The following is a 17,422-nucleotide window of genomic DNA, read 5'->3' on the forward strand; positions in this document are numbered from 1 at the left end:
GAGCCAACTCCATAGGTACTGAACCTCCTCTTTTCCCACCTGCTTTAAAGACTTTCAAACTACAGCTTGAATGATTTCTCCCCTGCACGAGGGATTTTTTTTTTCTTCTACAAAGACCACTTTGGTTACAGTTCTATTTGACAGAGCTTTCTGAGTGGTTTCCAGGAGGTAATGTTTTAAAAACTGATTTGGCCTATATAAGGAGACTTTAAACTCAAGGTACACATGTACCTACTGTCACTTATCAAACCAGACTCGTGTGCAAGAACAAGAAACCCATGAAGTGGGATATAGTAGGGAGTAAAGGGACATAAGGAGCAAAGGCCTATTTGGATGGAGCAATGCAAAATGTTCCTGGTACCATGGTCAACCCAACAGCAGAACAAGCTCCCAAGAGCCCAAGCTGATGGAAAATTTAATTGAATACATTTTCCATGTATAACCAGTGTCAGAACCAAATATTTGCTGAATGCAGAGCAAATATATTGGGTACAATTCCAGACAGATGACCTGCTGAAATATAGGACCTGAATTTCATCGTCTTGACACTGACTCTGGTACAATGTCAGTAAAAGGAGGGTGCAACCTGCCACCATTCTGCTAGGGTTGCATTTTGCATCCATGCTGACTGAGACAGGCGTGAAGTGCTCCACAAACCTTCGAGCATGACACTCCAACCAACAAGGCAAGTCCTGCTTTCCATCTGCCACCCTCCACAAAGCCTTTGCACTTCCCTTGCACCTCACAGCTCTGAGCAGCTCTGAGCAGGCTGCTCAGTTTGCACAAACCTCAGAGGAGATGGGATCTGGATTCACATGGCATCTGTCATCTAAAAGGTGGCTGACTGAGGCTGACCCTGACATGGTGTCTTCACATGCTGGCATCTGCTAAAGGGAAATGGTAACAGGATAGAGTGGAAAAGGCAGCAGATGTGGGGCTCTTCAGCCTGGAGAAGAAAAAGTTGTGTGGAGACCTCATAGCAATATTCCAGTATGTGAGGGGAGCCCAGAGGGAGGCTGGACAGGGGGTCTTCTGCAGGAACTGCAGTGATAGGACAAGGAGTAAAGGGTACAATTTGTAAAACAAGAAATTTAGGTTAGATATCAGGAAGAAAATTTTTACTGTGAGACACTGGCACAGATTACCCAGGGAGGTTGTGGCAGTGCTCAGAGCCAGGTTGGATAAGGACTTGAGCAACCTGGTCTGGTGGGAAGTGACCCTGCCCATGGCAGGGAGGGGTTGGAAGTGGATGGTCTCTAAGATCCATTCCAACCCCTTAACATTCTATAATTCTGTGATTCCATAAGAGGCAGCCGGAATATCAGAGAATAATGAGGAAAATGGTCTTTCTTATATAATTATCAAATGGACAAGTCCAGATCTTCGTCCAGGCCTTTTCCTCATCTATCTGCATGTTGTTCCTGTCTTGGCTGAGTCTCCTAACAGCAGGTAAGCTGCTAAGGCAGAGGGTATAGAATCACTCTTTCCCTCCCCATCCATGCAGAGAGATCAGTAAAAGCAACAAAATACTTATTAATTCTCCCTAGGATTTCAAAGCCTAAGTCCCACAGCACAGCATTTTCTTCAGCTGCTTTAGCTCTCTTTTAACATGCTGGCACGTGTTTGCCGTTGAGGAGTATAAATGACCCTTTCAAATTCAGCATTTGAAGCCAGGGATGACAATTGATAACAATAATATTTTTCATGTTAGCAACACTTTTTATTCAGAGGGCTCTCAAATTGATTTTCAAAATAGTATGGCTTCCCTTCATCCATCACCAAAATGAATCTACCTCCAAGGTAGAACAAAGGACCCATCAATGCAAGGTGGCACAGCAATTAGGGCAGGAAGTCCAGAATTATATGTCCCACTGAGGCAGAGGGTCAAGTAAAGTTGGCAGAAAGCATATCCTGAATAAGAGCCTGGACAAAACATCATCACCAGCTCCAGCTCAGGAGGGAAAGTGCAACGGGATCACCACTCACTAGAAAAGGTCAGAGCTCCAATCTTTACGTCTTGAACAGGGGCAGGGTACTGTGCTAATGCTCACATTCAGAGGTGCCTCAAAAGAAAAAGAAAAAAGGCAATTTGCTGACTGCACTTCTGAAGCCTTTGCTGCAACAAAAAGAAAGGCACTATGAGTTTTTTGGTCTCCTTTTCCGGTAGAAAGGAAAGGTTCTATTGAACTTCAGTCTACACTGTGCTACACTTTACAGGAAGCCCAACCCACTCTGAAATTAATATGAACAGTAAGAGGAGACCATAAGGCGGAAAACTCTTGAAGTGGGTACAAGACTATTCATAAAATGAGTGAGAAAAGGAAATAGGTGATTATAAAAGGTCATTAGAAATGTCAGCTTACAAATGGCATTGTGTGAAGGGAGGTGTAACCCACTGCAAGACAAACCTACCACAGCTGAACTTACAGAGGACACCCATAACTTCAGTCTCTTTTGTTCAGAGGTTTACATTTAGGAAATTTCTTTCCTAATCCTATCATCCAAAACTTACATAAATCCAAAGAATGGGGACTAATCCACCCAGCTTCCATTCCCAACAGATGAATGAAACTAAAAAATTTTCCCAGTCACCAGGAATTCATCTGCTCAGCAGCAGATCCAGCAATTACCTGGACACAACTGCTGTACGAAATTGGGAGGTCCTGAGAAAAGGCATATGTGACATCTGTTGTTCAAACACCTCTTGTCCTCAGCCAGATCCCACTGAGAGGATTCCAGCTTTTATAAAACATTTCTGAGATTAAATTTTCTGCCACATTTTTGTTTATCAAGTGAAACTTCTTTCCCCTTAAGACACCACCAGCAGCAAGTGAATGGGTAAGGGCAGGTGATCCATCTTGCTAAGTACAACACCTGTATCATGGAGGGGTGAAACACTCTGATGTGGCAGGAAGAACAAGATGCACAAGTATTACATGAGTATTTTGAACACTAAAAATTTAATTGGTTAGATAAGTGTAATGACAGAGGTATAAGGGTTGCTTTTAATAGACACCAGAGGCAGATGTGTTTATCAGTGGTGCTATATATAATACTTCTGTGAGTTCTCAATGACTAGAACACCTTCCTACAGTTCCAAGATCTTTGCATGAGCTTCTACCCTGCTTTATTATATCAGAAAAGTATTTTTAAGAGCTCTTTACTGCCCAGAGACCACAGTAACTTAAAAGACTCTCTCTTTAAATTTTACTTCTTGTTTTAGGTCTTTATAACCTGTGCAGAATCCAATGATTTTTTCAAGCAGAGATTCAAGCTCTGCTTGAAAAATGTGGGTACAGGAGATGGTGGACAGCACACACTCACTCCTACAATTCTCTCCTCCAGCTTCATTCCACCTCTCTAATTCCAATTTAGCCAATAGTTTCACTTATTTTTATTACTCTTATTTCTTTTAGCAGAGAGAAACATTAACTGAAGGGGTGTGATCCAGATTTGCTCAGATGAAGTACAGGAGCCTTTGCACTCCTTCATTTCATGCCTCAGTGCATTTCTTGCTAACAAATGGAAGAATTCAAGGGAGAGCCAGCAAGGCTGAGGCAGATTCTCCAAAATTTGGTCTCAGTCCTCTGCTACACCCTTGACAGATATAACAGTGCTGGCTGCCAAAAGAACTTAGCTCTGACACAATTCAGCCCAGGACAGTTAGCTATTTAAAGAGGAGGTTTATTTTATACACTTTTCATCCTCCTCCCTGACAAACTCCCACCCTATTTTTAAAGACGGGAAATTATCAGTAGCCCTGAACATGTAAAATTTGACAGCAGCTTACCAGACAATTTGTATTGGTCCCTTCATCTTTGCTGTTACTTTTATTCTTCTATAAATTCCTTCAACCATTAAACAGTGTTATTCCCACAACAACTTTGGCAAAGATCAAAATAGCATGGCAGGTTTGCTCCAATTTTCTACTGCTACCAGCCAGGTAATGAAGAGCTACATGGAGACAAAAGATGCTTTTCTTTCCTTTTCTGTCCTAAAGGATTTTGTCCTGGAATTTCGCACAGTCAGTGAAAACATTTTTAAAAGTAATTAAGGTGGACGTTGTGGGGTGGGAAGGTTGTGGAGATTGGTTTCAGTCCAGTACTTAAGTCATTGTGCTTTTGCTGAAACAATGACAACATCAATGGATAGCACTGCCTCGCCTTTTTAGAAAGAACCCGAAACTGATAGGAAAACCAGAATAATTATGAATTAAATTACCGTTTACTCTCAGCAGACGTCTGGTGACTGAAAGCTCTGTTCTGACATATATATGTATATATATAATTCTACAAACCCCAGTCCAGTGACTTGGAGAGAGAAGCTGGACTTCTCACAACTGTTTTACACAAGATGAACATCACCACATGCCTCACCTCAACAGTGCAGTGTTTTCTTCAAGGAATCCAGAAATCCTCAAAAAGGGTGCTTGATTTAGGCTCTGCTTGGTGCCACTGAAGTCCCAGGGAGCTAAACTCTTGGTTAGTCTCACCAGCTGTTGAATCCTGCTGCAACCAGGATCTTAAAATGGATCTTAAAATCCTATCCTTGCAAGGACTGCACATGCATTAGATTATACTGAAATCTACTTCAGTTTGAAAAGGAAAACAAATTAGCAGACCAAAAAGAAAAAAAAAAAAAAGTCTGAGAGAGATTATTTAATCCCTAACACTGAGTTCAACCTTTGGAAAGAGTCAAAATCTCATGAGGCTTCAGGGGAAAGGAGGACACTCAGCTGAGGCTGAAGCAGCCCACAGGGGAAGCTGCCTATTTCATTTCTGGAACATGGGCCATGTGCATCTATTTTTAGCTTTGAACTGAGTTCCTCTGCCTCCTGCCAGAAGTCCTGAGCCTTGTGCTGGTGCAACGAAAGCAGTGGCTCAGCCATTCTCTAATAGCTTTTACTTCTTAATAAAGAGCAGCACTTAGGCAAAGGATGAGGTTACTGTCGGAGGGGTCATGATTAATAATGATTAATCTGATCCTTGCCAACATGAACTGGATCCACCATTCACTAAATAATTACTCTGCAGCATGGATACCATTTCCAGAGGAGGCACACGTTTGTCATATTAAAACCAAGACCAAACACAGGGAAGGAAAAGGGGATCTGACTTCTTGGTAACACTTGATCTCACAGGAACCACCAGAAAAGTTAAGCAAAGAGGGAGGGGGAAAAGGAAAAAAAAACCCTACAACAACAACTGCAGATCAAAATGTAAAATATAAAATTTAAAATATAAAAGCAGTTAAACACTGTGAGTCACCCACCTTTTGGGAGAAGCAATGGAAAGCAAATAAAACTAAACCCTCAGAAGGGAGAGCTGCACGTGCTGAGGATATGGTGCACTCTGCTACTTCTGGCTCTTAACCTTATGCATAACTCTAATATGCACATTATTTGCCCACCCACACATCTCCCTCCTGTTCTTAAATTACATTTTTGCTTTCCTCAGAAAGCACACAAATGAAATTGCTCCCTGGGAAACATCTTTCCCTCTCTATGTTAGTATGCTACTTGGCACAAGGAAGTCCTAGTCCAGGACTGTCATTCTTAAACAACAATGCATCTCAAATAATAAGGAACATTATAACTTTATAACATTATGGGGAAGCATAAACTAATGGGAATCTAATAAGCACTCCAAAGGGCACATATGAACCTTACAATTACAGCAGGATGCTTGTGGTGCAGAGACTTGGTTCTGGGCCTCAGAGCATGGATAAATTTTACTCCCACAAAGCACACAAACAACAAGCAATGGTGCTAAAGGCAGACAAGGACATGGGGGTTTTGCTTGCACGAGGTGATCTTATCTGGGGACTTCTGTCCATCACCTTGCTTCACTGACCCAAAGCTTCCTCGAGACCATCCACGAGGGATGCTTCTCTAGTTCTTCAGTGCACTGAGCTCTATTCCCTTTGGGGTTTTCAAAGCTTTGGTGGGATTTATATTGCACTGTTTACCCTATCACGTCATCATGCAGGGTTTGATTTGGACTGGGAGGCCACAGAACACAGACCACCAGTCCCTCTCCTGGTCTGGTGCAAATCCAACAGGAAGGTTGGGTTCCTTGTGCCTGTTGTGAAATCCCAGCCCTGTGTAAGCCCATTTGGACTTCTGCGCTTGACAGGTCCAGATTTTACACACTGGTGACTTGCAACATGGAAAATACCATGCGGATAGTTGGTGTCTTTGCCAAACTGAGGTAATCAGGGCTCAGGTCAAGAAGTGCCATTGCTTCTAGAGGCATCTTGGAGAAACACAGAATATTCTGAGTTGAAAGAGTCCCACTAAGATCATCAAGTGCAACTCTTAGCCCTGCACAGACACCCCAAAAATCCATCCTGTGTGTCCCTGAGAGTGGTGTTTAAATGTTCCTGGAGCTCTGGCAGCCTCGGGGCCATACTCATTCCCTGGGGAGCCTGGGCAGTGCCCAGCACCCTCTAGGGGAAGAACCTTTTCCTGATATCCAACCTAAATCCCCTCTGATTCATCTTCATGCTGTTTCCTCAAGTCCTGTCTGCTCACAAGAGTGAAGAGATCAGTGTCTATCCCTCCTCTTCACCTCACAAGGAAGTTGTAACTGCAATGAGATCTCCCCTAGGTCTCATCTTCTCCAGGCTGAAGTAAGAAATGCTGGTAAATTAAATCCTTGGCAATGAGGTTATGATTTGGTTCAGCTGGGGCAGTGTGTGTTTAGGACTTTTTTCTGGTTTCCAAATTGACATTAAGGAATGAAAGAAAAATCATCTCTTTGCAAAACATCACCTTTCACAAAAATTTCAGCTGAAAAGTAGTTGGTAACTTTAAAACCAAAGCTTTAAATAGCTAATGGTATAAAAACCACATATGTATTTATGCACACCTTCATGCAAATGAAAACTAAGTTGCATTTTCATAAAACTTTACAGAGTCACCAGAGTGAAACACAAAGCAATGTAGGGCAAAAAAAACCAAAAAACAAACAAACAAACAACAAAAAAAAAACCCAAAGGCCCCAACAACAATAACAATAATGGAGGTAAATCTTTAAAATCTGAGACAGGGTGCAGGAGGCAGGGGTAGAGCTCTGCAAACAAAACTAAATACAGGGCACTGTTTTTCCCCTTCACAAAGTGAAACAAGCTGTTCCTAAAAAAATGCTTCCTTGGTTTTCTGGCAATTAGTGTCCTGGAGGATTAGCCTACAATCATCGGCAAGTGTTTGCCTTTCCCAGCCGATGTCACCATAGAAGTCTGTGTTTATCTACAAGGCCCAGGGGATAATTTATAAGCTGAGCTGAGGTCCTGCATTCACAGACAAATGTTCCACACTGCCACCCACCCTCCTGTATTAGTTTCCTCCCCATCTACCTCCTATCCCCTGAAATATAGACAGGACCCAGCCAGGAGCATGACGAATGAGCTTCACAGCCTCTGAAGCAAGCACTTGTCCAATAGTTTATGTTGATACAGCAAATAAAGAGGTACTGATATGGTCAACACATCATCAGCCATCAAAAATTAGATTTCAGGAAATAACTGAATGCAAAAAATATTTTATCACTCTTCTAGAAAACATCGAAGAGAATGGGATAGTTTTTCCCTTCTGAAAACTGTTGCCTACACTCTAATTAAAATATTGCCATTTGTGAGCTTGAGGTATGTGGGAACCAAGGCACAGGGAATATTTCTCTGTCTGCTCTGAGTGGTCCTGACGCCCAGAGAAGCACTGACTTTGACCCTCATTCATGGAGAAAGCTTCCAAGACTTCAAGATAGACTGGAGTCGACAAAAATGTGAAATAGATTATAGAGAGTAGCATAGCATGTCACTTAGGTAAGAAATTTAAGTTTTAGGATTTTTCGTACATTATAGATGGTAACAAGATGGAAGTTTTAGGGTTTTAGGGCAGAGGCAGGTGATTCTTCGCCTTCTTCCTTCTTCTTCATGGGTTTGGGTGATGTCTTGTAATTGGGCAGAAAAGTCCACATTGCAGGCTTTGAGGGATCAGTTATTGGGTTAAAAGGGAAAATAATCTAGGTGTCATTTCTTGATTGGATAGCTTGGTCTTAAAAGACCTTGTAACAAGAGATTGTCAGCCATTTTTACGGTGCTTTTCCAGTGTGCAGAGTCTGGTATAGAGGGTGTGCAAAACTTTAAATAAGAATAAACAAAAAGCTGAAGACCAAAAAAGTCCTGTGCATCTCCTTTTCCTAACACAAAACCACTCCAAAAGAGTTTCCCCCCAGCAAAAGAACCCCCAAAGAAAAAGACAATGTAAAACAAACAAAAAAAAAAAAATACAATAGAGGTCTACTACCCAGGGTTTGCTAGAGACAGTGCTTTGAAAAACACCTCTGCAATCAAAATGTTCCAACTTAATTTCTAATCTGTGCTACCAGTACTTTAACAGTGTTCTGGTTCCTTTAAAGTAATTCAACCAGAGTACATCAAAATACAAAAGACTAAGAATAGTAAGAGTGTTTATTTCTAAATTAATTTTCCCCAGATGTGTTAGAACCTCAAAATGAGAATATTGAACTTGCTTTTGAGAGAATGGGGAAGCTAGTCTTTTAAAGAAAACTAATATGAATCCTTGTCTTGACGGTAAATTGACAATATAGCTCATGACAATTATTTTCTTAATTTGAAAATTCTAATAAAAGCACCCAAGCAAAATAAAGCAAATCAATGAAAGACTTAATTCTAGAAAGAATTTGTAAGTGTGAGCAGCATTCCTCATAACAGAGAATACTGCAGAACAGGTACATGGGTGGATGAATAGGTTTATAGATAAGATAGATCTGTTCTCAAATCTCAAACATTAACAAAACAGACACTATTATTAATTAAATTGAGACAGTATTATTAATTAAAGTTGATGAACATGCATGTTGAAGGTGAAAAACACTTTTCTTCCTGAGAATTCATACCTTTTCCCTTCAGGAAACTATCAGGAGTTTCTGGAGCTTCATGGACACAGTATGAATCTGCCTCAGGTCTAAACCCAGTCATAGACTGTCCACAAAATACATTAGAGAGCAAAGCCATTTGGTAATTGAGACCACTCTGCTTCACTCTGCCACATTTAACATTGGGTGACCTGATTTTATAAAATGTTTATGCTCAAACCAAATTTTGTTTCATCTTTGGAAAAAATGATCTCCAGATTCAAACTCATCTTTAGCGACAAAGACAGGAGGCCATAAGAACTAAAAAAAAAAGTGTCAGGGATGAACTTGGCTAGTCTGAATAAATGTCAAGTGGTAGGGGGAAGGAAGAAACCACCAGCTGGCTGTTATTCCAAGCACAGTCCATCTCACTTGCAATTACTGAACCCTACCAGTGATCCCACCAATGTCAATTTGACAAATTTTAGAATAAGGGGCCATTCATTCCAAGTAATGAATATTGAAACCTGGCCATTGGTTTGTGAACAAATGTCATGAGGAACCCCAACAAAGAATGTCCTTGTGATGGTGTCACTTCAGAACAAAAGCATGCAATGAACTACCACCCATCTAGGCAGCTACAGTAGGAGACCAAAGGTTGCTTGCCGTTAGCCAGCAAGGAAATGCAATATTCTTTAAGAAAGGCATTGCCTGGAGTGGATTCTTCTAAAGAAACAGAATTCATGAATAAATAAACCAGATGGGAATAAGCCAGGCTAGGGAATTAACATCTCCTAGTGCAATGAATCCCCAGTCTTGCTTGAGGGTTTTTCTATAAGTAACAAACATAAAAACATTAATGTTGTACCATTGTCAGTCATGCCAAGGACTCTGTTTGTATCCAGGAATTCTGATATGCAACAGCACAGATCAAATCCACCAGACATTAAGACATTCTTAGATTTCACCAGTTAAAGTACATATTGACTAACCTGATCTGAGTCTTTCACTTGAGAATTTTTCCCTTTTCTGCAACCACAACTCATAAGCAGTTTTGCATCTCCAATGACTTTTCCCTATAAGAGATAAGGAAGGAAGAACATCAGCACAATCTGAATCACTGAAGACCAAGAGGCTTGTATTTGTGATCAGGTGTAGGGGAAAAAAGGGCATTAGGGAAGCCTGTGGACTCTTCCTCTGCTGCTGGGAGGTTCACTTTCACATAGGAGGAGCTCTCAATCTGCCAAGAAGACTTCCCCAAAGGATAACATCCCAACATTAGGGAAGTCAGACAGAGGCAGAAGGAAGGCAAGGTGTGTGGAAAAAGACAGTGGGAAAGCAAAGCTGAAAAGAAACACATTACTTTAACCCATGCTTTTCATACACTTGCATGAACAGGAACATGTCTAGCATGCCCACCCAGAACAAATATCAAACAGCAGTGACTTGAGGAAAAGGTCATACACTACTTTTTCTGTTCACTTTTACCAAGTTAATGCCTACTTGCTTCTAATGTGCCCAGATTTGATGAAATAAAGTCTTCAGGAGAGACTTGTTCTCAGCAGAACAATGGGTCCACATCACCCCTGCTAAACCCATGCCAGGAATCCAAGAGCACAATCTCACCTAACACTGCTGGTACAGACTCTGCAATGTCTGTGACCTAGAATCATAGAATGTTTGGGTTAGAAGGGACCTTAGAGATCACCCTGTTCCACCCCCTGCCATGGGAAGGGACATATTCCCCTAGACCAGGTTGCTCCAAGTTCCCTCTAATCTGGTCTTGGACACTTAACAGGGATTGATGCACAAACCAACAGAGATTTGCAAAGAAATAGAATCCACCCACTCTCTTTTTACCCACAACCAACGCTCTGTGAGAGAAGCTGACCTCAGACACCTTTATTTTTGTTTTAAACCCATCAGACTGACTGAATGTGATCCAAGCAGCATCAGACTGACTGAATGTTAACAGGGCTCTTTTCTGGGGGTTATTTGAGTCACTTTGGTTCTTCACCAAAGTATTTTTGTTGCTTATCAAATCTGGACATCTTGATAAATCGCCATGGCAGAAAGGAGTTGGGATTCCAGACTTGGTCAAAATGCTGCTTGAATTTAAACTGCACGGACACAAAAAGAGCCAGTGGAGTCCCTACAAATTATCACAATTACTTATTTTTCCATAGGCATGCAAACAAAGACATTGCCTACTTCCAGACTTTTGCTGTCCACAATTGAAAAACAAACACTCTTGGCATCTGCTGGGGAACAGAGGGAGAATTTGCTCCTGTACAGTCATGAGATTTCAACTGGATTAATTTATATAGAAAAGGAGATCCCAACACAGTTAGCAAGTTTAGCCAAGTGGAAGTGCTCTGCCCTAAATGATGAGGAAGGGAAAGGGCACGATTAAAAGGAATTGCAGCCATTCCTCAATGTCAGGGCACAGCAGAGAGATGACCCTTGGTGGCAGGAATTAAAAACAGGCAGATAAACTTTTGGTCACCTTGGGAGAGTCTGCAACCTGCCAGGTGTGGAGAGGTCTCTTACTTGGTGAGCTCAGCATCTCACAAATTTCAGCAAGGTCAGATAATGTGCAGAAATTATCTTTTTCTCTCTTTCCAAAAGAGAAGCTGGGAAAAAACTATGGCACTGAAAAGGTTGTACTGATACCTAATCTGATAATTACCCAAAATGTCTTATGTTTGGGCTGCTGATTACAAACTGTCAAACTCTGAGGTTTTCAGGGGACTACTTCCAACTGGCCTCCTCTGCCTGTGACTCCCATCTGTGAAAGGTGTTTCACTCTTGCCCCATTACTACAATCCTTCAACAACTGGTCTGTAATCTATTTAAGTTTTTTTTTTTTTTTTCTCTCAGAAAGAAGTGCTTAAACTATAAGTTAAAGCAAGTGTATTAAAATGCTGTGTTAGAGACAGGAAACTGAGGAACCAGGAGAGACACCCACAGCACATGAGTTAAACTAGAACTATAAAAAGACCTAGGAAAGACCCACACATTTCCCAAAAGGCCACGGGATACCTTGGGGTGGCTATAGCATAAATATACACTTGTGGTTAGGAAACTATATGCATATCTGTCTCATTGATGCTCAGCTTGTCCCACTGTCCACTGCAAAGTAGTTATGTCCAATAAGATAATCCAACCCTTTTTCAACCACAAGCCAAGGAAAAAAACCACCCATTTTTAGACCCTTCTATGGCTCTAATAACACCTGAGCTCATGGAAAACCGTGGCCATGTTCTGTCCAAATTGAAGCATCACCAGTTTTATTTAACAGACAGAAATCACAAGATGTTGCCCATAACCACCTGGACAATCAAGAGTACAAGGGAAATATGAACCCAAAACTTGAGAGGTTTTTTTTTCTTTTCCTCTGACACTACAATGAAGGGGTTCTTCAATTCCCTAAGAAAACCTAAATGAAAGCAATGCACTGGATAAATACTCCCACTTCCTTTTACAGCTGCAGAGGCACCTCTCTTAATGTGCATTGGATGAATGAGCTACTACCTCCACCTTATTTTAGGAAAGTTCCTTATGAGCAGATGATTAATTTGCAGATAGGTGTCTAACATTAGGCAGCTAAGTTGAAAGGCAAAAAGGGAAAAAAAAAAAAAAAAAAAGCATATGGACAACATTTGCAGCCAGTCGCAACTCTGTTCCAGAGCAGATGGAGGCCTTGTCATTCAGGGGTTTCCTCACATACACCAAGCAGTTCAGTGGGGATAGGGAAAGGGGCTTCTGTTTGGATGCTTCTGTCTGGAACCAGATTAGAGGAAAGCATGCTTTTCCACAGCACACGCCTTGTGTTACATTAAACATGCATGTGCAACTTCAGCTTTTATTCAGCGATCTGAAACCAAGCCCTACAGGGTGCTAAGGGCTAGTGAGTTTTTGTTTGTTTATCTGTATGTTATTTTACAGTTTCTAGTGCCCAAGGAGTTTGTTAAGAAATTAAAGCACCTCGCTAGGGCTATCCTGCTGTGGTGGCTGCCTCCTAATATCTCCCGCCTTTCTTTGTCCAGCAATGCTTGATGCTCACAGGGAAAGACAGAATACCACAAAGAGAGAAGCCTCATCTGGCTGGGTATAGATGTTTGGTCTTAATTAATTGAGAATAATTTCTATGTTTCCTGGCTTTTTAATAACATGAGGCACTATTGTTTAGAAGCAGGTAGGCACAAGGTTTTCCAACAGGGAAGATTGCTTTGCCTTCTGCTGACTCACATCCACTGCCAGACATCACCCTTCCCAAGGCAAAAGAGCAAGAAGGCTCCTTGACATATGTCCTATTATCCCGCTTCTTACAGGGAATCTGGCTGGCCTCACCCACCTCCTTGCACCATGGGCTCCAGCAGTTGGCCAAAGTTTGCAGAAAAAAAAAAAAAAAACGTAATAATAGTAACAGGCTTAATTATCTCAGCTGCACGGGTGACAGGAGCTGAGCAGTTGCCAGTTTTAACAGCCTGTGGTCGAGAAAAACTGAACTGCATCACCCAGAAGTCAAATGAGGGTCGGTCACAACTCGTTTCACGCCAGCAGCTCTAGAGGAGGTGCAGGGCACACACAAATCACTGCAGCGTTGCCCAGAGCCATCCCGTGTTGAGCTGCCAGCCCCGCTTAAAGGAGTCAGACACGAGGCACATGCCACCAGCCGGCCTCCAGGGAGCTGCCAGGCTCTGTGCTCTGGAGTTGCTGGCTGGGATTAACAGTAGGATCCTGTCTTCCAAGTCTGTGGCTGGAAAGCTCAGCTCCAGAGGTGGGCTTGGCTTAGCACTGTGCCATGCACCTTGCAGAGGCTGACTGGTCCAGTTGGGCTCTAACCTGCTTGGTTTTCATTAGCCTTTCTCTCTTTTGAGCAACAGCAATTGAAAATAGTGGAAACAGCTTTTTCCCCAGGGAGTTGGCACAACCACTCAGAGGGTGGTCAGGCACTGGAACCACCCCAGAGACGGCCTCAAGTCTGCCAGAGTCCAGAAAACATTTGGACAAGTTTCTTAGGCACACAGTGTGATCCTTGGGGCTATACTGTGCAGGGCCAGGAGTTGGACTCAGTGATCCTTGTGAGTTCCTTCCAATGTAGGATATCATTATTTGAGTCTATGTATAGCACTGCAACAGCAAACTTTAAAAATCCCCATGGCTGCATAAACACCATTAGGAAGAACATCGCATTCAGTGGTTTTTTGTTTTTTTTTTTTTTTTTTTTTTTTTTTTTTTTTGCTGCTCTGTCAGGGTGATCCACACATTTTGAAGAACCAGCACCCAAGTGCCTACAGTGGTAAAGTGGGAGAGAAGGGGGGAAAGGAAGGGAAACAAGAACTGAATCCAAGGTGGAGGCAAGCAGCAGTACAACAGACAGCTGGTGTTTGGGTGGTGGTAAATCACCCTGAAATGAGCCTCTTCCCTCAGCTCAATGAGGCCTAAACAACAAAGGAAGGCACAGCTTGCAGCCGGACAGCCTGCTAGCCAACCACAGACACACATGACAGCTTCATTCAGGAGCCCAGAGTCAATACAAAAGCTCCGAAATCAATCCGACATCCTGCGACCTCAAACAATGCGCCAAATCTTCTCAGAATTGGAGCCCCAAATGAGGGGGAGCAGCATTCAAGGGAGATCAAAACGCAGGGCTGGCATTGAAAGGGACTAAAAAGGAGAAGAATGTTCCCAGTTTATTAATGGTGAGGTCTGGCCGGCTGCATCCCAGCCACCATAGGTTACGTTCATTAAAGGGCAGCGCTTTGCACGTATTATGCAGAGTGCCTGGAGAGTATGTGTTGTGTGCGTGTGTCCGCCAGCGTGCCCCTCACTTGCTAGAGATCAGGATGTGCCTTTCTGCTTAGCACTGTTGTCTCCATCAGAAATTCCTTCTGTGTGAACTGCAAACGGGGTTTTTTCCCACTTGAGCGACTGTATGGGCACAGACGCACACACGTACACACACTCTCTCTTATCCCTGAACCTGAAAAGCATAAAGGAACTCAGACAGACTCTTTCCAACTTTAAAAAAAAAAAAAAAAAAAGACAACATTTCACATCCCCTTCCCTCCCAGCCATACTTTCAGCTCATACACACAAAATCTATTACAAAAGACCAAAGCATTATGTGATTGCCGCTACTGCTGATGGAGTGATGGAGTTGATTGCTCCATAAACCCCACTCCTACGTGCCATAAAGGACCTGGTGCAACAGCACAACAAATCCACAAAGGAGAGCAAAGGAAAAAAAAGAAAAAGAAAATCTGCTTCAGTTCCTGGAGTTGTCCCCTCTGGGCATGATTGCCCCTGCTGGGGTAGTTTCACTTGCAGAATCTGTCTTGCAGCACTACACAAAAATGGCACCCTTCCCCCTTCAGCAACAAAAAGGCCAAGCAAATCCTTTTTATCAGCTTCCCTTTGAAGGCAGGTGGAAAAGTATAATATAGACATACACAGGAAAAAAAAAAAAGAAAAATACCATTTGCAAAAGTACTGTTTGGATTTGCCTGTCCTAATTATCTTCTTTTCAGCTGCCACATTTAAAAGAATCAGACATTGAAAGTTTTCTCCTTCTCAGATGCACAGCCCAAGATGAAGAGTTTGCTAGAGGAGGTCAGACTTGAAAAATATTTCTTTTTTTTGTGCTAAAATGTGAGTAGATGAAGAGAAAGGACTGAAATGTTCAAAGCTGTCTATGGGTCTTGATGCACATTTCCCATGAGTTTTTACTGAAGACATGTCAAAGCCTAATCACCTTTTCTTTTCATGTGTCACGCTGATCTTATATTCAGAACAGACATGGCTGAGGAAGTGAGCAAGGTCTCTCAAATTTGGAGAATCTTAGACAAACAGAAACTGAAAATATTAAATGCACCTTAGGATGCAGAAAGTCCCATATATCTTGTCTCAAAATTAGGGAAAAAATTAGAAAAAATGTGGAAGTGTTCAAGGCCAGGTTGGATGGGGCTTTGAGTAACCCAGTCTAGTGGAAGGTGTTCCTGCCCATGGCAGGAGGTTGAAACCAGATATCTTTAAGGTCCCAATCCAATCCAAACTGTTCTGTGATCCTAAGAAATTAATGCTAAGGGTCCACAAAAAAATCTTTTTGTTTACTCACACTTTTTTCACACTGTCACAAGTCTACACTGTTATTACCACCCCTCTGGAGTCTTTAAAGACCACAAGTATGATCTCTATCTCCTTCTTTGAGAAGATATCTCAAATTTTACTTTGTGGTAATGTCATACAGATGCCAGGTGACAACTGGGCAAAGACAAGTGTAGCAGATGCAAACAAGCTTTTTTGAGGTAGGATGGAAAGTCACCTCTAAAGGCAAGACAAGATGAGGTGATGTCCAAAAACAGGCAAGAAGACTGGAGCAGTCTTCACCTGGTTTACCAACAGTAAGTCAAAAAAACCTCTTCATTAGCATTCGTAGAAAGAGGAAAGCTGCATCCAGTCTGGGCGAGTGCCCAAATACGTGCTAGATGAGTGGTAGAAAATGATAGAGGCTGCAACAATTACTAGCACTGCAGATGAAACAGAGTATGCAGGGACCAAATGGAAAAAGATTCAAAATTAGGGTTTTTTGTGAGGGTAATAAAAGGGGAAAGTTTTTTCTCAGATAACTAGTTAGTCTAAATGTATTTTCAAATTCAGGAAAACTGAGCTCTTATTTGGATGAACGGCCTTTTTTGTTTTGTTTTGTTTTATCTTGCCTAATTTAAACTCTACTATTTAAATAATTTAACAATCTATCTTAAATATTTCACCAATAAATCATAGGCTTGTGTTTCTATTTCATGTTAAAACTAATCAGTGGAGGAGTGCCTGAGCTATAAGTTAAAATTCTGCTCCACCAAGCCAGTGATGCATAATCATTTCTCTGCAGAATTTCTAGTGAATAAAAACTCCTCTGCAGAATTAAAGCCATATAAAAAGTTCTTTGTGCAGGCTTAGAGTGCAACTGCTGCCCAGGATCATCTGCATCCTGCCAACAGAATCAGGATTTCCAGAGCTAATTGGTGTGTAGAGTTTTCTCACCCTGGCAAGCACAAGCATGGAGCTCACAGCTGAATCTCAGACATCGGTGCATTGAGATGGAGTCCCACACATCAGTCAGGATGCTGATAACATGCACAGAGCTCCAAATGGTCCATGTGTGTGATGATTGTATTGGTATTCCATGCTTATTCCAAAGCAAGAGCAAATAGAACAAATTTATGATGTTGTTGGCCAAAATAGGTGATTTTTAAGAAAGCCTCTAAGATTAAGGTGTTGAGAACCTGTACCAAGGAACACCAAACCCACTAAGCTTCAACAGGAATAAGACTTCTCAAGTTCCTAAATTGTGTAGCCATTTTAAACTACATTTCAGTGAAGCTAAGATTCAAAACCAACACTTTTACAAAAAGTAAGAAAAGTACACCTACGTCTCCTCACTCTCTCCCAAAGTCTGTGATTTTGAGAAACCTCGCATATCTATAATTTAGTGCAATTCACTCTGATTTTCTTCCTAAATCATTTAGGACACATTTAAG

General features: G+C 41.8%; 1 protein-coding gene across 9 annotated transcripts in view; it reads right to left on the reverse strand.

Moving 5' to 3' along the window:
* SETBP1 (SET binding protein 1) overlaps positions 1–17,422 on the reverse strand; it is a 265,947-nt gene that overhangs the window by 203,917 nt on the left and 44,608 nt on the right. For 4 of the 9 annotated variants that reach the window (XM_068175942.1, XM_068175941.1, XM_068175952.1 and 1 more), the window contains exon 3: positions 9,869–9,952. The exons of 1 other annotated variant lie outside the window; for it this stretch is intronic. In XM_068175942.1, the coding sequence (XP_068032043.1) occupies positions 9,869–9,952 (84 nt within the window). 4 more of the 9 variants (XM_068175945.1, XM_068175944.1, XM_068175948.1 and 1 more) reach the window with 3 other exon arrangements.

This window comes from Anomalospiza imberbis, chromosome Z (assembly GCF_031753505.1).
Source record: "Anomalospiza imberbis isolate Cuckoo-Finch-1a 21T00152 chromosome Z, ASM3175350v1, whole genome shotgun sequence".
In the NCBI taxonomy this organism is placed as follows: domain Eukaryota; kingdom Metazoa; phylum Chordata; class Aves; order Passeriformes; family Viduidae; genus Anomalospiza; species Anomalospiza imberbis.